At 41.6% G+C, this 23258-nt stretch overlaps 1 protein-coding gene across 2 annotated transcripts in view; it reads left to right on the forward strand.

Moving 5' to 3' along the window:
- Nucleotides 1-200: 200 nt before the first annotated feature.
- The window catches only part of si:dkey-34e4.1 (carboxyl-terminal PDZ ligand of neuronal nitric oxide synthase protein), a 178155-nt gene continuing 155097 nt past the window's right edge, over nt 201-23258 (forward strand). The window contains exons 1-2 of one of the 2 annotated variants that reach the window (XM_045692940.1): nt 201-1269; nt 2092-2163. In XM_045692940.1, the coding sequence (XP_045548896.1) occupies nt 1165-1269; nt 2092-2163 (177 nt within the window). In that variant the 5' untranslated portion in view covers nt 201-1164. The remainder of the gene's footprint in view (nt 1270-2091; nt 2164-23258) is intronic. The other variant, XM_014140244.2, reaches the window with a different exon arrangement.

Below are 23258 nucleotides of genomic sequence, written 5' to 3' on the forward strand. Positions count from 1 at the left end.
CTGAAGGTTTTCCTTAAAGTAATTTTTTAGAGTAGCTTACTAATGTTACTGTTCCCACTACAACAACAGAAGATACATGTAATTTTGCTCTTGAAACATTTAATTGAAACACTGTCGAATTCCATTCATTTCTATGGAGGACTGCTACTACTGGGGAGTGCCAATATGGCCTCTTAAATGCCAATATATAGCACAGCAATCAGGGTTATATACATCATTGGATAGAACCCTCAAGGTTATTTGCCTTCACTGGGTAGGTAGTCCTATCTATCTTATCTGTCTATCTATCCTTTTTTAGTAAAGGGTTATTTAATCTCGTCCAAAGAACCAAAAAGTGATGTATAGATCCCCAAATAACCTTTTTTTCTAAGAGCATAAGCTATACAGTTGCTACATTGTAGCCAGTGGTGTAGTGGTACGGGTCATCAAAATTTGGCTTCAATAGGCTATTCACCAGGCTGAGTTTTTACAATCTGAAATCAATAAAGTCAAAAATCATGTTACACTGTGATATGATTTTAAAGAAACGGGCTAGACTGGACAGAAAGGGTGGGACATGTACTATTATTTATGGTTGAGCGTTTTTCGACGCTTCCCAAAAACACTGGGTTACGTCATGTGTTGGAACTTTGCTCCAATCAGGACTCGATCTGAACTAACGTCTATGGCTTTGAAGCGGGAGGGCTCAGCGTCTATGCTACCAACAATGACCGAGATTCAAAAACACCGGCAAAGCGACATCCACCAGCAAGCGGCCAACAGCCACCTGCAACAGACCCATCCTAGGGCTTCATGAGAGAAGTTACTATTGTGGTTTAGTATTGGACAGTCTATGGGTTGATTAGATTAGCTAAGCAGAGAAGCCTGTATTGGCAAAAGGAGTGTCAGCAGCAAGACTAGGCGCTCTTGGAATAAAATAAAAAGAGGCGCCCAAATCTGTCCCTTCGGTGGACGGGATCCCCTCCCTGCGCTTCGAGCGCCACTCTCGCGGAGCTATCGCAACAATGGACCCAGGTCTCCACGGGGAGCTCACTCTGTGTGCCACATCTCAGTGGGTCAGTGGTGGATATGCCTCGTAACGTGTGTTCTTTCCCATGTTAACATCGTTCTCTGGTAGTGTTTCCTTCACTCGCGTTTGGTAAATCCAGAGGAATAGGACTGAAGATGCCTAGACGGAACAGGTACAATCTGGTGGACGATGTCGCGGATTCACGGGTCCCCCTCCATAACGAAGAGGCGTACCAACACGGGATACATTTTCAAGCTAAGGTGAAATGTGTATATATACATATTCTAGAATAAACAAGGCACTTTGATGTTTTCCCTGTATTCATTGTCTTTCCCATTGAGCGTCTTGAAACAGTTCTGCGCCGCGTTATATGTTGGTGTCCAACTTCAAAGGTCTCATTTGGGGTAGGACTAGCCGATCATTTCATTTGACATGGTTGCGTTATAAAACTCAGGACAGGTGCACGTTTGTGGTAACGACTTGATTTATTTCCAGTGACTTTAGATAATTTGTCAAATTTCCCCCACCCCCATATGTTGCAAATGTGCTTTCTAGGAGTAAGTTTTCCAAACCTTGCAAACATTCACATTTCCCTCCATCTCTGTAGCCTACTTTTACCAGAGGACTCAGTATTGACATTCTTACTCAAACTATTGTTAATGAATTAGTCAAAAGGTGGCAAAACAGAAAACACAGAACTTTATATACATTTAAGTTTGTAAAACACATATTACAAATCCTAATGTTTGAAGATTTGAGATGCATCCTACAAGATGCTTATAATAAAACACTACAAGTGTATATACCAGTATAATAACAGTCAAAATCAATAACTACTTATATAGTCTTAAACAATATTAGAAGGCTACATATAATTACTTATTGGTTGCAATTGGCTACTAGGCTATGCATAACCACTTACACAGGATAATTGCAGGGAGAGGTGTCATGCATTTTATAGTGTTATACATTTATCAGAACATGCTGTTGTATGTTTTGACATATGTTGAGTGTATTGTCCTATCTAGAACTGGGTTTTGTATAGCTGTCTTATCTATAACATATGTCTTGTGTGTGTTCAGTATGTGGGCAGTCTGGATGTTCCCAGGCCCAACAGTCGTATGGAGATCGTAGCAGCCATGAGGAGGATCAGGGTAAGACACACATCAACACTTTGCTTCTCTGCTGTTGATTGCTGTTGTTATTCTGAGAGCATCCACCCACTGCACAGATCGCATAAAAACCAACTTGTGTGACATGTGAACCTACAGTAATACTGTACATCCTCTCCAACAGCAGGACTGACATGCATTTATCCTCTCTCTCTCTCTCTCTCTCTCTCGTTCTCTCGCTCTCTCCCTCTCTCTCTCTCTCTCTCTCTCTCTCGTTTTCTCTCGTCTCTCTCGTTCTCTCTCTCTCTCATTCTCTCGTTCTCTCGTTCTCTCTCTCGTTCTCTCTCGTTCTCTCTCATACTCACTCACTCACTCACTCACTCACTCACTCACTCACTCACTCACTCACTCACTCACTCACTCACTCACTCACTCACTCACTCACTCACTCACTCACTCACTCACTCACTCACTCACTCACTCACTCACTCTCTCACTCTCTCACTCTCTCACACACACTTATAGAGATGCTGGAGAGGTGGTTGACATACGTGATGAAGCAGTCTATCCTTTTCTCTCTGCCTGCGTTTCTGTTTGTAGGCATTTTTCTATACAGCTGTTTGTTCCTTTGAGAATCAAATCAATTTTTATTGGTCACATACACGCGTTTAGCAGATGTTATTGTGGGTGTAGTGAAATGCTTGTGTTTCTAGCTCTGACAGTGCAGTAATATATAATAAGTAATAACTAACAATTTCACAACATATACCCAATACACACAAATCTAAGTACAGGAATGATGAATTAAGAATATATAAATACAGTGGCAAGAAAAAGTATGTGAACCCTTTGGAAATATCTGGATTTCTGCATAAATTGGTCATCAAATTTGATCTGATCTTCATCTAAGTCACAGCAATAGACAAACATAGTGTGCTTAAACTAATAACACAGAAAGTATTGTATTTTTCTTGTTTATATCGAATACATCATTTAAACATTCACAGTGTAGGTTGGGAAAAGTATGTGAATCCCTATGCTAATGACTTCTCCAAAAGCTAATTGGAGTCAGGAGTCAGCTAACCTGGAGTCCAATCAATAAGACGAGATTGGAGATGTTTGTTAGAGCTGCCTTCCCCTACAAAAAACACTCACGAAATGTGAGTTTGCTATTCACAAGAAGCATTGCCTGATGTGAACCATGCCTCGAACAAAGAGATCTCAGAAGATCTAAGATTAAGAATTGTTGACTTGCATAAAGCTGGAAAGGGTTACAAAAGTATCTCTAAAAGCCTTGTTAAGACAAATTGTCTATAAATGGAGATTGTTCAGCACTGTTGCTACTCTCCCTAGGAGTGGCCGTCCTGCAAAAAAAAAAAATTGAAGGTGGGTGCTAATGATAAAATGTAAATGTAAAATGCAAAGATGACTGCAAGAGCACAGCGCAGAATGCTCAATGAGGTTAAGAAGAATCCTAGAGTGTCAGCTAAAGACTTACAGAAATCTCTGGAACATGCTAACATCTCTGTTGACGAGTCTACGATACATAAAACACTAAACAAGATTGGTGTTCATGGGAGGACACCATGGAAGAAGCCACTGCTGTCCAAAAAAAACCATTGCTGCACGTCTGAAGTTTGCACAAATGTACCTAGATGTTCCACAGCGCTACTGGCAGAATATTCTGTGGACAGATGAAACTACAGTTGAGTTGTTTGGAAGGAGAAAAGGACACAGCACACCAACATCAAAACCTCATCCCAACTGTAAAGTATGTAAAGAATTCCCAGGTTTATCAAGACATTTTGCAGGAGAACGTCAGGCTATCTGTCCTCCAATTGAAGCTCAACAGAAGTTGGGTGATGCAACAGGACAAAACCCAAAACACAGAAGTAAATCAACAACAGAATCGCTTCAACAGAAGAAAATACACCTTCTGGAGTGGCCCAGTCAGAGTTCTGACCTCAACCCGATTGAGATGCTGTGGCATGACCTCAAGAGAAGTTCACACCAGACATCCCAAGAATATTGCTGAACTGAAACAGTTTTGTAAAGAGGAATGGTCCAAAATTCCTCCTGACCGTTGTGCAGGTCTGATCCGCAACTACAGAAAACATTTGGTTGAGGTTATTGCTGCCAAAGGAGGGTCAACCAGTTATTAAATCCATGGGGTCACATACTTTCCCCACCCTACACTGTGAATGTTTATACGGTTTGTTCAATAAAGGCATGAAAACATATAATTGTTTGTGTTATTAGTTTAGTCAGACTGTGTTTGTCTTGTTGTGACTTAGATAAAGATCAGATCAAATTTTATGACCACTTTATGCAGAAATCCAGGTATTTCCAAAGGGTTCACATACTTTTCTTGCCACTGAATATGGACGAGCAATGTCAGCGTGGCATAGACTCAGATACAGTAGAATAGAATACAGTTTATACATATGAGATGAGTAATGCAAGATTTGTCAACATTATTAAAGTGACTAGTGTTCCATTTATTAAAGTGGCCAGTGATTTCAAGTTTATGTATATAGGCAGCAGCCTCTAATATGCTGGTGATGGCTATTTAGCAGTCTGATGCCCTTGAGATAGAAGCTGTTTTTCAGTCTCTTGGTCCCAGCTTTGCTGCACCTGTACTGACCTCGCCTTATGGATGATAGCAGGGGGAACAGGCAGTGGCTCGGGTGGTTGTTGTCCTTGATGGTATTTTTGGCCTTCCTGTGACATCGGGGGCTATAGGTGTCCTGGAGGGAAGGTCGTTTACCCCCAGTGATGCGTTGGACAGACCGCACCATCCTCTGGAGAGCCCTGCAGTTGCAGGCAGTGCAGTTGCCATACCAGGCGGTGATACAGCCTGACAGGATGTTCTCCATTGTGTATCTGTAAAAGTTTGTGAGGGTTTTGGTGCCAAGCCAAATTTCATCAGCCTCCTGAGGTTTAAGAGTGCTGCTGTGCCTTCACCACGCTGTCTGTGTGGGTGGACCATTTCAGTTTGTCCGTGATGTGTACGCAGAGGAACTTAAAACTTTCCACCTTCTCCACTGCTGTCCCGTCGATGTGGATAGGGGGGTGCTCCCTCTGCTGTTTCCTGAAGTCCACGATCATCTCCTTTGTTTTGTTGACATTGAGTGAGAGGTTATTTTCCTGGCATCACACTCCCAGGGCCCTCATCTCCTCCTTGTAGGCTGTCTCGTCATTGTTGGTAATCAAGCCTACAACTGTTGTGTCATCTGCAAACTTGATGATTGAGTTGGAGGTGTGCTTGGCCACGCAGTCATGGGTGAACAGGTAGTACAGGAGGGGGCTGAGCACGCACCCTTGTGGGGCCCCAGTGTTGAGGATCAGCGAAGAGGTGTTGTTTCCTACCCTCACCACCTGGGGGCGGCCCGTCAGGAAGTCCAGGACCCAGTTCCACGAGATCTGTGCTCCATCCCTGTTATACACTAACTACAGCAGAGTAATACAGTGGCTATTAGTGTTGGGCCACAGCACACAGTGATTACAACACACAGTTATTACAACACACAGTGATTACAACACACAGTGATTACAACACACAATGCAAACACTGTGTGTCTGTGGCGTTCACAATGGCCTTTCAAAAGGTAGCTGTTTATGGGACAACTAAGCTCACCCTCTCATATGGGAATACTGTGACAGGCCGGGGATATGTGTATTCTGCTGAAATGCGAAGGGAGAGAGTGTAAGGGGAGAGAGATGTCATGCATACACACTACTGGGGGGTATCGTGAGTGTGAGATAGGAAGGTGTGTGTGGCGTTAACATTGCCGTGGATAGTGGCATGATTATTATTGTGCTCTGCTGAATCATTGCTGCCGTCATCGCTTAGCCTTACCCTTTCATTTGCCCAAGTTTTTTTTTCCAACAGGAAGACTTGTGTAAAGGTCTTAGAACGACACAGGTCAGAGCATGTAAAAAGTAACTGAGAGAGTGACTGAGTAACCGTGAGTCAGCCGGTAGGCTGAGACATGACAAGGCTCTTACTAAAGCCTGACTTAACACCATGCATGGAGCAGACCCAGTGGAAATAACAGACAGATTAGTGAGCAGCTCTGACTGAGCAAAAGACTGTTTCTTCTGTCTGTCAACATCTGTTGTTGTAGGTTTGAGTGTATTGTGTTTACAGTGAGCTTTCTTCAGCCGCCTTAGGAAGTAGAGTCGTTGTTGCGCCCTCTTGACAAGAGTGGTGGTGATGACAAGTCCTCTGTGATGTGGACGCCGAGCAACTTAAAACTTGTGACTCTCTCTACTACAGTCCCATTGATGTGGATCAGGGCATGTTCCCTCTACTTCCTGAAGTCAACAATCAACTCCTTTGTTTTGCTGACGTTGAGGGAGAGGTTGTTGGGAGAGGTTGTCTTTTCTTGGAGGTAGGGCTGGGACGTCTTGGAATGTGAGGTTATGGTAATTGGCCAGGCCAATGTACACGGTCACTGGCACATATCAGACTCAAAAGAAACACATACATTTTTTCTGCAACTTCACTATTACCATTACACTTCGTTATTATCAGTAGCATTTTATAATTATTATTCAAGATGTTATTTACATTTTAGTCATTTAGCAGACGCTCTTATCCAGAGCGACTTACAGTAGTGAATGCATACATTTCATTTCATGCATTTAATTATTATTATTTTTTTTTTTTTGTGCTGGCCCCCCGTGGGAATCGAACCCACAACCCTGGCGTTGCAAACACCATGCTCTACCAACTGAGCCACAGGGAAGCTATTACCTCTAAATATTAGTTTAGTATACAAATTAAAATATGTCAGATTGGATAGAATTGTCAAATGTTTGTATTGACACAACTTAAAGCATAGGCCAGGGTTCCCCAACTGGTCGGCCCGCTGGCCGAATTTGGCCAGTGGGTGATTTTATTTGGGCCCCCAAGTTTTCTAATAATTGTTGGACATAAAAGACTGTAAGAACACCTGCAAATCAGCTCCAAGTGATTTTTATTTTGGAAACTGTTCCAAATTATTCCCACACATAATAGAGAGCTACTGTACAGAGCCTTCAGAAAGTATTCACACCTGTTGACGGTTTCCACATTTTGTTGTGTTACAGCCTGAATTTAAAATGGATTACATTGAGATTTGTTTTGTCACTGGCCTACACACAATACCCCATAATGTCAAAGTAGAATTATGTTTTTCAAAATGTTTACAAATTAATAAAAAAAGAAAAGCTGTTCAATAAGTATTCAACCCCTTTGTTATGGCAAGCCTAAATAAGTTGAGTAGTAAAAATGTGTTTAAGTCACATAAGTTGCAAGGACTCACTCTGTGTTCCATTATAGTGTTTAACATGATTTTTGAATGACTACCTCATCTCTGTACACGACACATACAATTATCTGTAAGGTCCCTCAGTCAAACAGTGAATTTACACACAGATTCAACCACAAAGACCAGCGTGGTTTTCCAATACCTCGAAAAGAGGGTAGACGGGTAAAAATATAAAAAAGTCATTGACTATCCCATTGAGCATGGTGAAGTTATTAATTACACTTTAGATGGTGTATCAGTACACCGAGTCATTACAAAGATACAGGCGTACTTCCTAACTCAGTTGCCGGAGAGGAAGGGAACCGCTCAGGGATCACACCATTAGTTCAATGGTGACTTTAAAACAGTTCGAGTTTAATGGCTGTGATAGGAGAAAACTGAAGATGGATCAACAACATTGTAGTTACAATTTCAGAATGAAAAGAAGGAAGCATGTACAGAATAAAAATATTCCAAAACATACATCCTGTTTGCAACTAGGGACTAAAGCTTTAATCCCAAAAAAAATTGTCATGTCACATGCACAAAAACAGTGAAATGCCTTTCTTGCCAACTCAAAGCCCAACAACGCAATAATCAATAACAATGTATTACTAGAAAAAAAGAGATGTGAAATGCAAATTAAATAAGCAAGCATACTATATACAGCAAATATTAATAAAGTAAGTTCCAATACCATATTTACATGTGCAGGGATACTGGAGTGGTGGAGGTAGATATGTATAGGTGTAAGGTGACTAGGCAACAGGATATAAGATAAACAGAGTAGCAGCATCTTGCATGTGAGTGGGTGTGCGGGTGTGTCAGTATAAATGTATGTGCATATTATGTGTGAGTGAGCAAATGGAGTGAGTGTTTGTGTGTGTTGGAGTGATAGTGTGTAGGGCCCTGTGAGTGTGCATAGAGACAGTGCAAATACTGAAATCAAAGGTAAATAAAGATTCAAGGTGAACTCGGTCCATGTAGCTATTTTGTTAGCTATTTATCCATTTGGGGATAGAAGCTGTTCAAAGCAATTCACTTTTTGTCCTGAATACAAAGTCTTATGTTTGGGGCTAATCCAATACAACACATAACTGAGTACCACTCTTCATATTTTCAGGCATAGTGGTGGCTGCATCATGTTATGGGTATGCTTGTAATTGTTAAGGACTGGGTTGTTTTTCAGGATTAAAAAAATAAACGGAATGGAGCTAAACACAGGCAAAATCATAGAGGAAAACCTGGTTAAGTCTACTTTCCACCAGACACTGGGATATGAATTCACCTTTCAGCAGGACAATAACCTAAAACAGAAGGCCAAATCTACACTGGAGTTGGTTAGCAAGTAGACTGTGAATGTTCCTGAGTGGCCAATTTAGTTTTTTAAAATTTAAATCTACTTGAAAATATATGGCAAGACCTGAAATTTGTTGTTTAGCAATGATCAACAACCAATTTGACAGAGCTTGAAGAATTAAAAAAAAAATAATGGGCAAATATTGTACAATCCAGATGTGGAAAGCTCTTAGAGATTTACCCAGAAAGACTCAAAGCTGTAATCGCTGGCAAAGGTGCTTCTACAAAGTATTGACCCAGGGGTTGTGAATACTTATGTAAATAAGATATTTCAGTATTTAATTTTCAATACATTTTCAAAAATGTCTAAAAACATGTTTTCACTTTGTCATTAAGGGTTATTGTGTGTAGAAGGGTGAGAGAAACATCTATCTAATCCATTTTGAATTCAGGCTGTAACACAACTCAGGCACTGTATATGTGATCATTTACACATGTAACAAGGTTTACAATGATGTTTTTGTCAAATGTTATACCTCTTTGGGCTTCTTGCGGTCAATTTGCAGTCTACAAATGATTTGTAGTTATGTTCCAGTCCCCTGACCATTCACTCAAGAACAAAATCATGCTGCCGCTGAATCTAGTTGATGATCCCTGGCATAGGCTATCAGACTCAAAATAAACATCTGCAATTTCACTATTGCATTCCACTTCGTTACTGTTTTTTCCTTTTATTTCCCTTTTCATTCGTTGTCCATTTTGTTTAAATGTATGATACTGTTGTCTTGGGCTTATAAGGGCCTAGTTAAATTAAGGTTAAATAAACATAAAAAAAATAAAATAAGGAAAGGTCACAATTCTGTTTGTACACTTGTTAACATGGATATGCTTCTTAATAAAACCTATTTGAAACAAGCCATTACACTTCCTTATTATTAATGTTATTACTTATAAATATGAATCTACATATTAAGAAATGCCAGGCATTTTCGTATGCATGACGGAGCCAAAATAAAGATAGGCCTACCTTGTCCTTGTCTGTTGGCTTTCCTGAAAAAAAGAAAATAAATATGGATCCTATTTTGACGCACAAATCCATTCACATGAACTCTGTTTTTTTCCAGATTTTCCCGAAATATTCGCATAATGTCACAAATCCTGCTGCTGGGGCTGTTCTTCAAATAGAGGACGCCGTAATGAGATAAATAATGTAGCCTATGCTTCTGAAAACAAGCCTTTTACAAGAGTAAATCATGACAGGAGCGTTTTGATTGTTATTAAAGAGATGGAGTCCAGACAGGCTACTTTAGGAAACATTCTAAATGGACAGATAGATCTGTAGAGAGAATCAGCCAACTCACACACTCACACCCCCGTAAAAGGACCCATCATCAAAGCCACCAACGTATGTCAGACACATGCAAATATTTCTCATTTCCTTAAAACCCAACAGAAAACCTAGGCCTACCGTAGGCTTTCCGAAAGTCAGCTATAAGATAATGAATTGACAAGGAAAGTATGAAGGGGAGAGAGACAGCTATGCAATAGTATGAAATTAATAATAATAAAAATAGAAACAAATACACGCAGCATGTCCACAGCCTATTTATCGCCGTTGATGAATCTATAAATTAAGAACAGATTTCATATCAAACTATAACAGGCCAGGTTGGAGAGGATTGGTGCATTGTCCATTTGACACAACACTGGCTCGTTATAGGCCTCAAGAGACAGAACAGCCTTGTCGACTGCTGTTGAGACATTTATGAATAGTCAGACACATCCAAGACTGATTTATTGATTTACTAGCAAGCAATGAAAACGTGCATTGTATAAAACAAAGTCCAAACATCAAGTGTCATAGCCTATAATCTAGTGCTTCTACACCCCTGCACATCTAGAGGTTTAACTGCTGGAACATCAGATGACTCCTGGAAAGAGGAGGAGATGTGCAATGTTTAATAGACTGTTAGCAAAACAATTGTTTATAACCATTAGTGAATACTCCTACTATTAGGTAACGTTTATCTACTTGAAAATAAAGTTCATAATAAAACTTGTTTTTCCAAAGGCCTATTTAAACACTTTTGATCATTATTTTATTTTCATGACGGTCTTCATCCATAACCATAACACAGTTAAATGAAATTACAATCACAGCCTTAGTTGGAGGTTAGTGTATTGCAGGGGTTCTTAAACTTTTTCAGCCTGGGATCCAAATGAGAAATGTTGTGTTTTCCTGGGACCCAAGCTTATGAAAACATGCAAATACACGTAAATATCGGTACATTTCATTGCCCTTATGCCTAAAACAAATGCAATTTAGACAAAAACAAATAACAATGACATGAAATACCCATATAAATAGCTATTCATGTTTATTTTTTTCCCATTAAAAACACTCTTACATATCTGTCTAGGTTGGACCTGTTGCTGTTAAAATATAATAAATCATTTTCATTCTGAACTGGAATAAACTGATTGATCACATCACACAAATGTGTAACAGAACACACACACACACACACACACACACACAATTTTTGATAGTGCAACCCTAAGTAACAGTACAGATAAAATGATCAGGCCTACTGTACATCTTACTGTAGACATTATTGTTGAGGTGTGCAGCTGGTTGAAGTTTTCAACAAGCAGGTTTATTCTGGGCTGTTTTTTGACAGCGCAACACTGAGGTCATGCTCAACATGAGCAGTCCGTTTCTGTACTTCTGATTTTTTAAGTAAGCCAGAGTTGATAACCCTGACTCACATAGGTATGTGGTGCCAAACTGGACCAGAACATCTACTGCTTTCTCAGTCAGGCAGGAGACCACTTCCTGCTGTAGATGAACAACCCAGAACTGTGTGAGTGTGTTTGCCTCAAAAAGCATCTTGCTTCAATCAGTTTATTCCACTTCAGAATAAAAATGATTACTTGTATTTTAACAGCAACAGTTCCAACCTAGACTTGTTTTTAACAATCATTTCTAGAGTAAGATGTACAGTAGGCCTGATCATGTTTCACCTTCATCTGTACTGTTACTTAGGGTTCCACTAGCTAGCTAATGTTAGCTAGCTAGCTATTAGCTGTGTACAAGGGGATTGTTTGAAAGAGAAACTCACATCTACTACTATGAGAGATAGTACTCCCATATTTCTGCTTATCACCTGTTATAAAATGACAACAATGCCTTGCTAGCTGACTTTCTTTTCCACTGTGGAAGCACTGTTTCCTGAAGCATTGTGCCCTGTTCTGAAAGAACTCCCTGGGTTCACCGTCATACTGTGGATGTTTGGTCAGGACGTGTCGTTTTAATGTGTTCGTTTTGAGACTCATTACTAATCACTTCGTGGATGCTCCTCGTTATTTCTCAAAGTTTGTATGAAACCAGGAGAGAGAAACTCATTGCTGTATTTGCGTTTCATGACGATGCTCTCAGTCAGAACTTGTGGCTAGCTTGAGTCATTCGATGACAGCGGTGAGGGATGGCGAGTGGGGATGGCGAGTGGGAGTGACAGGACAGTGGCCGACAGCGCATCACCTGCTGCTGAATGACAGCCTGCAGCGTGTGGGTCACGGAGTGATCTTCATGAAAACTGCAGAAAAACATCCGGTTAACCACGAAGCACACGCACATCTCCCTCCCAATCGCAGCTGCCAAACGGAGGAGAGACACGGCTGCTGAACGGAGAGGTTGCAGTTGCACTTGGCCAAATCAATTCCAGTAATTCATGAAATATTTATAAATTTACTCTGACCCTCTTTAAGTTTAGTCTTGAGCTCTCTGTTGCGTCTGTCTGTCCGTCCGTCTGTCTCTTTCTGTATGTATGTCTGTATATAGCCTCGCTACTGTTATTTTTTACTTTTTTATTTTTATTCTTTACTTATCTATTGTTTACCTAATACCTATTTTTTACTTAAAAACTGCACCGTTGGTTAAGGGTTTGTAAGTATGCATTTCACTGTAAGGTTGTTGCACACCTGTTGTATTCGGTGCATGTGACAAACTTTGATTTGATTTGTCCAGAAATCTCTGTGTGCCTTCTCTCTCTCTGATCTCTCTCTCTCACACACACACATTTTCTCTCTGTCTGAAGTTTTATTTTATTTACAGCAAAACTTTGTTTAGTCTCCAACTAGAATAGTAGGTTAGTGGGTGGCGCTGGCTCTGTTTAAGGGGTGGGTGTGGACAGAGTAGTGAATGTTATGAGATTTGGTGTCTGTAATATTAGGTTAGTGGGTGGTGGTGTGTTGACATTGTGGGGTGTGTAAGAGAGAATGTGTGTGTGTGTGTCATTAGAGGCACCCCGCTGGCTGCCTCTGTCGAGTGGGTAAATGAGCTCTCTGGAGGACTGGAGGGGAAACAGCAGAGATATTTTTGGCCTGCTAAATCAGCACACAAAATATGGGTCTCTGGAATGGGAAAGCTCCGTGTGTGTGTATGTGTGAGAGAGAGGTGCTCTCTACTATTCTAGCTAGTGCCCAGTCTGCTTTATGGTATAGTCTGCTTATCAATCTGCTTCGGGGAGAGGTCAAGTATAAAAGGCCACAATAAATTGTCAATTGGCTATGCACTCATGTTCTTATGTTGATGAAACGAGAAATAAACCCTGGCCCAGCTAAAAATGTCTGTCTACTCTTTCTTTCTTTCTCTCCATTGTAAATCCCCCATAGAAATCCCCCTCTTTTCGCCCTCATCTCTATCCCTCTCTCCTCACTTGTCAATTCTCTCCTTCCTCTCATCTTTCCTCCCTGGCGCTTTAAGCATCACCTCCACACTCACCTCGACCTTGATCGCACGGAGCCACCGGAGTGAGCTAAACTAAACTAATGTTAAACCATCTGCAAAAACACTCACTCCCTCGAGCTCCCTGAAGTGAACTTAAACCAGTGTTCAAACGAGTGCAAACACAAACTATCCCAAAGCCCCCTGACTGGAGGACGGTTCACTGCTAAAGTACAGAAACTAGGCAGGAAAGGGAGAAATGCAGGCAGGCAGAGCAGGGAGACAGGCAGACAGGGCAGGGAGATATGTAGGCAGGGAGACAGGCAGGTAGGCAGGGCAGAGAGACGGGCAGGCAGGGAGACAGACAGGCAGGGCAGGGAGACAGGCAGGGAGACGACCAGACAGAGCAGGGAGACGGGCAGGCAGGCAGGCAGGGCAGGGAGCAGTAGAGGTGCGTGGGTAAAATCACTGAGCAAGCCAAGCCAGTAAAAAAGCCATATTACAACCTATGTTGTGATAATTGCATTGTTTGCTCTATAACACTGCCTCTGGTCACGACAGATTGGATGCTAAGCTGGCTAAAGAAGGGGTTGATTTTATTATCACACCTCTTGCCCACATTGTCAATCTATGATTTGCTAAGGGCATTGTGCCCTATTAACTGCAAAGGACCAACATTGTTCCAATTTATAAAGCTGATTATACAGCAAAGTTGACAAATTACAGACCAATATCAATTTTGCTGGTTATCTCAAACATTTTAGAGAAGCTTGCATGTAACAGATTAATCAATTATCTTAACAAGGAAAGTTTGTTATACAAACATCAGTATTGCTTCAGAAAATCTCACTCTACCTACATGGCTGTTACTTACTTAATTGACGAAATACATAAGTCAAATGATCGCAAATATCATACATTGGGTCTTTTTTTGAATCAAAAGCATTTGATACTGTTGATCATAATATTTTATTACAAAAAGGTGAAATTATGGGAGTGACTGAACAATCTCTGCTTTGGTTCTCCAGCTATCTAAAGGATAAAAAGCAATATGTGACTTTCAAAGGAATAGATTCCCCCCTCTGGAAATTAAGTATGGTGTGCTGCAGGGATCAATACTTGGACCACTATTATTTTTTATTTATATAAATGATTTGCTCAATGCATCCAAAGTGCTCTCCCAGATATTATTTGCTGATGATACAGGTGTGTTTTACTCTCACAAAAATGTAAATTACTTTATTAATGTTGTTAATGATGAACTATGTAATATCTCAAAGTGGTTTAAAATGAACAAATTGTCACTGAATCCAAATAAAATAAATACAATACAGATTATATAGGGGTCCATATTGATAATATACCTGTTGATCATGCATGTACATTCTGATTTCCTGGTGTTCTGATTGATGATGAATTGTCATGGAAACCACACATAAAGACAACCTGTAAGATCGCCAAAAATACTGGGATACTTGGCAAAATGTGATGTGTCCTAAACAGAAGCTCTGCTCTCCATCTCTATTACACAATGATCTTCCCATTCATCAGTTACTGTAACATTATATGGGCCAGCACACACCATACCAAACTACTATCAACCTATCACCAGCAGAAAAGCTCTGTAAGAATGTCATCTGCTGGTTTTAGAGACCATTCAGCACCACTTTTCAAAAAATGAAGACTCCTGAATATTTATCAAATTAATTGTTTTCAAGTAGCTCAATTTGTTTATGGCACTTTAAATCACTTAATACCCTCTTTCTTCAAAAATGATTTTACAGCCATAACTACTCAACAAGAAACAGCTACGCCACTCATATTCAAGAACAACTAATTCTCAATTCCCGAATTACCTATAGAGGCCATATGATCTGGAACTCATTCCTGCCTGATTTTTACCAAGCTATTCCTGTCGTTGTTTAAACATTTTTAAGAGGCACTTACTGTCCATCACAGTTCTACACCCCTAGTAGCATGACTTTCTGTTTAGATTTTCTATACCTTTATCTCTTTTGTGTCAAATGTTTTATTTTATCGTTTTTGTCCACACTGCTGAATACTGTTGTTTTTTTACTGTTACAAACTGTCTTTCTTTTTGTACTGATTTCTGTCTGTGTGCGCAAGTAGAACAAAAAATGTTGACTCACCCTACTTGTAGACTAGTTGATTGCCAATGCCATCCTCCTCTCTTTCATGTTGGCAAAAAGGTCTATGGCTCTGTCATACAGTACACTTAGTTTTTGTTGTTATAGGCTACCTAGATAAAATGCTTGCTAGTCTGACTTCTTTGCATAGGCAACAATGAACCAGCTAAGTTAGCTTACGACCTAGTTAATTTGAGCCTACTAGGCTACATCTAGGCTACATATTAAAATCAAATGTATTTATATAGCTCTTCTTACATCAGCTGATATCTCAAAGTGCTGTACAGAAACCTAGCCTAAAACCCCAAACAGCAAGCAATGCAGGTGTAGAAGCACGGTGGCTAGGAAAAACTCCCTAGAAGGCCAAAACCTAGGAAGAAACCTAGAGAGGAACCAGGCTATGAGGGGTGGCCAGTCCTCTTCTGGCTGTGCCAGGTGGAGATTATAACAGAACATGGCCAAGATGTTCAAATGTTCATAAATGACCAGCATGGTCAAATAATAATAATCACAGTAGTTGTCGAGGGTGCAACAGGTCAGCACCTCAGGAGTAAATGTCAGTTGGCTTTTCATAGCCGATCATTGAGAGTATCTCTACCGCTCCTGCTGTCTCTAGAGAGTTGAAAACAGCAGGTCTGGGACAGGTAGCACGTCCGGTGAACAGGTCAGGGTTCCATAGCCGCAGGCAGAACAGTTGAAACTGGAGCAGCAGCACGGCCAGGTGGCTTGGGGACAGCAAGGAGTCATCATGCCAGGTAGTCCTGAGGCATGGTCTTAGGGTTCAGGTCCCCCGAGAGAGAGAGAAAGAAAGAAAGAAATAGAGAATTAGAGAGAGCATACTTAAATTCACACAGGACACCGGAGAAATACTCCAGATATAACAGACTGACCCTAGCCCCCCGACACATAAACTACTGCAGCATAAATAATGGAGGCTGAGACAGGAGGGGTCAGGAGACACTGTGGCCCCGTCCGATGATACCCCCGGACAGGGCCAAACAGGCAGGATATAACCCAACCCACTTTGCCAAAACTCAGCCCCCACACCACTAGAGGGATATCTTCAACCACCAACTTACCATCCTCAGACAAGGCCGAGTATAGCCCACAAAGAGCTCTGCCACGGCACAACCCAAGGGGGGGCGCCAACCCAGACAGGAAGACCACGTCAGTGACTCAACCCACTCAAGTGATGCACCCCTCCTAGGTACGGCATGGAAGAGCACCAGTAAGCCAGTGACTCGGCCCCTGTAATAGGGTTAGAGGCAGAGAATCCCAGTGGAGAGAGGGGAACCGGCCAGGCAGAGACAGCAAGGTAGTTCGTTGCTCCAGTGCCTTTCACCTTCACACTCCTGGGCCAGACTACACTCAATCATAGGACCTACTGAAGAGATTAATCTTCAATAAAGACGTAAATGTTGAGAGCGAGTCTGCGTCTCTCACAGGGGTAGGCAGACCATTCCATAAAAATGGAGCTCTATAGGAGAAAGCCCTGCCTCCAGCTGTTTGCTTAGAAATTCTAGGGACAATTAGGAGGCCTGTGTCTTGTGACTGTAGCATACGTGTAGGTATGTACGGCAGGACCAAATCGGAAAGATAGGTAGGAGCAAGCCCATGTAATGCTTTGTAGGTTAGCAGTAAAACCTTGAAATCAGCCCTTGCCTTAACAGGAAGCCAGTGTAGGGAGGCTAGCACTGGAGTAATATGATCAAATTTTGGGGTTCTAGTCAGGATTCTAGCAGCCGTATTTAGCACTAACTGAAGTTTATTTAGTGCTTTATCCGGGTAGCTGGAAAGTAGAGCATTGCAGTAGTCTAACCTAGAAGAAACAAAAGCATGGATTAATTTTTCTGCATCAATTTTGGACAGAAAAGTTCTGATCTTTGCAATGTTACGCAGATGGAAAAAAGCTGTCCTTGAAACAATCTTGATATGTTCGTCAAAAGAGAGATCAGGGTCCAGAGTAACGCCGAGGTCCTTCACAGTTCTATTTGAGACGACTGTACAACCATCAAGATTAATTGTCAGATTCAACAGAAGATCTCTTTGTTTCTTGGGACCTAGAACAAGCATCTCTATTTTGTCTGAGTTTAAAAGTAGAACGTTTGCAGCCATCCACTTCCTTATGTCTGAAACACAGGCTTCCAGCGAGGGCAATTTTGGGGCTTCACCATGTTTCATTGAAATGTACAGCTATGTGTCATCCGCATACCAGTTAAAGTTAACATTATGTTTTCGAATGACATCCCCAAGAGGTCAAATATATAGTGAAAACAATAGTGGTCCTAAAACGGAACCTTGAGGAACACCGAAATGTACAGTTGATTTGGCAGAGGACAAACCATTCACAGAGACAAACATATCTTTCCGACAGATAAGATCTAAACCAGGCCAGAACTTGTCCGGGTAGACCAATTTGAGTTTCCAATCTCTCCAAAAGAATGTGGTGATCAATGGTATCAAAAGCAGCACTAAGGTCTAGGAGCACAAGGACAGATGCAGAGCCTCGGTCTGACGCCATTAAAAGGTAATTTACCACCTTCATAAGTGCAGTCTCAGTGCTATGATGGGGTCTAAAACCAGACTGAAGCATTTCGGAAACATTGTTTGTCTTCAGGAAGGCAGTGAGTTGCTGCGCAACAGCTTTTTCAAATTTTTTGGAGAGGAATGGGAGATTCGATATAGGCTGATAGTTTAAAAAATATATATTTCTGGGTCAAGGTTTGGCTTTTTCAAGAGAGGCTTTATTACTGCCACTTTTAGTGAGTTTGGTAGACATCCGGTGGATAGAGAGCCGTTTATTATGTTCAACATAGGAGGGCCAAGCACAGGAAGCAGCTCTTTCAGTAGTTTAGTTGGAATAGGGTCCAGTATGCAGCTTGACGGTTTGGAGGCCATGATTATTTTCATCATTGTGTCAAGAGATATAGTACTAAAACACTTGAGTGTCTCCCTTGATCCTAGGTCCTGACAGAGTTGTGCAGACTCAGGATAACTGAGCTTTGGAGGAATACGCAGATTTAAAGAGGAGTCCATAATTTGCTTTCTAATGATCATGATCTTTTCCTCAAAGAAGTTCATGAATTTATTACTGCTGAAGTGAAAGCCATCCTCTCTTGGGGAATGCTGCTTTTTAGTTAGCTTTGCGACAGTATACAAAAATACATTTCGGATTGTTATTTTTTTCCTCAATTAGGTTGGAAAAATAGGATGATCGAGCAGCAGTGAGGGCTCTTCGATACTGCACGGTACTGTCTTTCCAAGCTAGTCGGAAGACTTCCAGTTTGGTGTGGCGCCATTTCCGTTCCAATTTTCTGGAAGCTTGCTTCAGAGCTTGGGTATTTTCTGTATACCAGGGAGCTAGTTTCTTATGACAAATGTTTTTAGTTTTTAGGGGTGCAACTGCATCTAGGGTATTGCGCAAGGTTAAATTGAGTTCCTCAGTTAGGTGGCTAACTGATTTTTGTCCTCTGATGTCCTTGGGTAGGCAGAGGGAGTCTGGAAGGGCATCAAGGAATCTTTGGGTTGTCTGAGAATTTATGGCAGGACTTTTGATGCTCCTTGGTTGGGGTCTGAGCAGATTATTTGTTGCGATTGCAAACGTAATAAAATGGTGGTCCGATAGTCCAGGATTATGAGGAAAAATATTTAGATCCACAACATTTATTCCATGGGACAAAACTAGGTCCAGAGTATGACTGTGGCAGTGAGTAGGTCCGGAGACATGTTGGACAAAACCCACTGAGTCGATGATGGCTCCGAAAGCCTTTTGGAGTGGGTCTGTGGACTTTTCCATGTGAATATTAAAGTCACCAAAAATTAGAATATTATCTGCTATGACTACAAGGTCCGATAGGAATTCAGGGAACTCAGTGAGGAACGCTGCATATGGCCCAGGAGGCCTGTAAACAGTAGCTATAAAAAGTGATTGAGTAGGCTGCATAGATTTCATGACTAGAAGCTCAAAATACGATAACGTCGTTTATCTTTTGGTAAATTGAAATTTGCTATTGTAAATGTTATCAACACCTCCGCCTTTGCGGGATCTGCTGGGGATATGGTCACTAGTGTAACCAGGAGGTGAGGCCTCATTTAACACAGTAAATTCATCAGGCTTAAGCCATGTTTCAGTCAGGCCAATCAGATCAAGATTATGATCAGTGATTAGTTCATTGACTATAACTGCCTTGGAAGTGAGGGATCTAACATTAAGTAGCTCTATTTTGAGATGTGAGGTATCACGATCTTGTTCAATAATGGCAGGAATGGAGGTCTTTATTCTAGTGAGATTGCTAAGGCGAACACCGCCATGTTTAGTTTTGCCCAACCTAGGTCGAGGCACAGACACAGTCTCAATGGGGATAGCTGAGCTGACTACACTGACTGCGCTAGTGGCAGACTCCACTAAGCTGGCAGGCTGGCTAACAGCCTGCTGCCTGGCCTGCACCCTATTTCATTGTGGAGCTAAGGGAGTTAGAGCCCTGTCTATGTTCGTAGATAAGATGAGAGCACTCCTCCAGCTAGGATGGCGTCTGTCACTCCTCAGCAGGCCAGGCTTGGTCCTGTTTGTGGGTGAGTCCCAGAAAGAGGGCCAATTATCTACAAATTCAATTTTTTGGGAGGGGCAGAAAATAGTTTTCAACCAGCGATTGAGTTGTGAGACTCTGCTGTAGAGCTCATCACTCCCCCTAACTGGGAGGGGGCCAGAGACAATTACTCGATGCCGACACATCTTTCTAGCTGATTTACACGCTGAAGCTATGTTGCGCTTGGTGACCTCTGACTGTTTCATCCTAACATCGTTGGTGCCGACGTGGATAACAATATCCCTATACTCTCTACAATCGCCAGTTTTAGCTTTAGCCAGCACCATCTTCAGATTAACCTTAACGTCGGTAGCCCTGCCCCCTGGTAAACAGTGTATGATCGCTGGATGATTTGTTTTAAGTCTAATACTGCGGGTAATGGAGTCGCCAATGACTAGGGTTTTCAATTTGTCAGAGCTAATGGTGAGAGGCTTCGGCGTCTCAGACCCCACAACGGGAGGAGTAGAGACCAGAGAAGTCTCGGCCTCCGACTCAGACTCGCTTAATGGGGAGAACCGGTTGAAAGTTTCTGTCGGCTGAATGAGCGACACCTGTTGAGCATTCCTACAGCATTTCCCTCCAGAAGCCATGAGAAAGTTGTCCGGCTGCGGGGACCGTGCGAGGGGATTTATACTAACGTTACTATCTGTACTTACTGGTGGCACAGACGCTGTTTCATCCTTTCCTACACTGAAATTACCCTTGCCTAACGATCGCGTCTGAAGCTGGGCTTGCAGCACAGCTATCCTCGCTGCAAGGCGATTGTTCTCCTGTATATTATGAGTACAGTGACTGCAATTAGATGGCATCATGTTAATGTTACTTAGCTTCGGCTGTTGGAGGTCTTGACGAACCATGTCCAGATAAAGCGTCCGGAGTGAAAAAGTTTAATGAAAAAAAAGTTGAGTGAGGGAAAAACAAAAAATATAAACGGTAATTAAAAAGTAAAAACCGTAAAGTTGTCAGGGATTGAACGTCAATCGTCTCAGGCCAGTGGTACAACATTCATTTATGGTTATATCAGAATCCCCGTCATACTCATTGGCCTGTACAGAGAATTAAGTCAAAGCCACAAGTCCAAATCCCCATCTCCATCCATGGCTTAGGAAAGGTCCAATTTAGCAAGCTAGCTACTGCAGTACATCAACACAAGCAGACCAGAAACAGTCATGTTTTTCTCAAAATTATGTTTTTTGAAAAAGTGATTTCATTGGTCTGAAGCCAAATCCAAACTGGCCACCCTTGAGGGGTGTTTTGCTGCACCAGGAAAACCCACAGTTGAGCTCAACACCGATTGGCAATTTTTTTATGAAGGGAGGCTAAATGCTTGCTGGCATCAATCAATCAAATACAGTGGTGGTCACATGTTATACTCTTTTGATCCAGACAGCATCAGATACATGGGCTACACATCCTGAGACAGAGGGGCGCTGTTTCCCTCGCTCTAATGATTTCTCCAGGGAGATTCAGCCACTTGTGAATTGACAGAAAATTATTAAAACAGAGAGAGATGAAAGAGAAATTGTTTTATAATTAAAATGTATTTATTAGTCAAATATTTGGGAAAACCTGGCTTCCCTTGTAAGCCATTGGCAGGGAGACAGGCGGGCAAGAAGACAGGCAGACGGACAGAGAGGCAGACAGACAGGCAGGGAGAGAGGAAGGAAGGAAGAAAGGTAGACAGAACAAAGCCTTCAGACTGGCAGCCGGGATATGCTTTTGATTACAGCAAGAGAAAATTCCACTCAGAATTAGAGGGGCAGTAATTGTTCTTTGTGATCGTTAATTTCTCAACGGAATACTCCTCTTCCCTATATATTCCCTTCAATACACTGTGTCATCATTCTGTGTGTGTGTGTGTGTGTGTGTGTGTGTGTGTGTGTGTGTGTGTGTGTGTGTGTGTGTGTGTGTGTGTGTGTGTGTGTGTGTGTGTGTGTGTGTGTGTGTGTGTGTGTGTGTGTGCGGGCGCATGTGTCTGCATTAAGTTACCTTGACAATAAAAGATGGTTCCTAGCTAGCTTCTCTTCAATAATGAATTAGATTATATATTACGGCTTTGCTTTGCCCGATGGGAATAGTAGTCTATACAGAGTAACAGCCATGTTGTGGTGCTAATGGATACACAGTGTGATCTGGGTCTCAGAAGACTACAACTGATGGTGAGGATCTTAACGAGAAGAGCTGCAAGAGCTAGAGCGGGTCTGACCATTGATCTACGTTGTGTGGTTCTGCGAGTCTGACCAATGATCTAATTATTGATCTACGTTGTGTGGTTCTGCGAGTCTGACCAATGATCTAATTATTGATCTACGTTGTGTGGTTCTGATGCATTTCATCCAGTTCCCAATGAGCCACACAATAACCATGTCACAACGATAGACTACTGTACAACTAAGTATAGCTACCTGTTTAGTACAGCTACATATTACCTCAATTACCTCAACTAACCTGTACCCCCGCACATTGACTTGGTACCGGTACCCCCTGTATATAGACTTGTTAATTTTGTATGTTTTTTACTTTAGTTTATTTTGTAAATATTTTCTTAACTCTTATTTTTCTTAACTGCATTGTTGGTTGAGGGCTTGTAAGTAAGCATTTGACAAATACAATTTGATTTGATGGTTATGTATAGCTGCTTGGACAACAGTATAAGTATAGCTTTACATCACACTGACCCAATTGGCCCACTGCATAACAGACAGGAACAGTTAGGTTGTAATAGATGAGGTAGGTAGTACACACACACACACAGCCTGACACAGTATAATTCAGAAGCTCTATATTCAATTCAGGTAGTGTTTCCCCTATATGCATAAATCACAGCCGCCATTTTATAATGTAGATGTATACCATAGATGTACTGTATGCCCCAGGAAGTGTGGAAAGTCAGTGAAGGTGGCCGGTCCAGTTCAAGTGTTCAGCAGGGCCTATAGGACTCTGTTCAAAAGTAGTACACTATATGGGGAATAGAGTGCCATTTTGGACGGAGCCACAGTATTTCAGCTATAGTTGATCTTAGTGTTGCACGGTACACTGAAACTTCAGTACTTTTTCAATACCAGAACATGAAGAACGGTTTGGT

This window comes from Salmo salar, chromosome ssa01 (assembly GCF_905237065.1).
Source record: "Salmo salar chromosome ssa01, Ssal_v3.1, whole genome shotgun sequence".
NCBI classification, from domain to species: domain Eukaryota; kingdom Metazoa; phylum Chordata; class Actinopteri; order Salmoniformes; family Salmonidae; genus Salmo; species Salmo salar.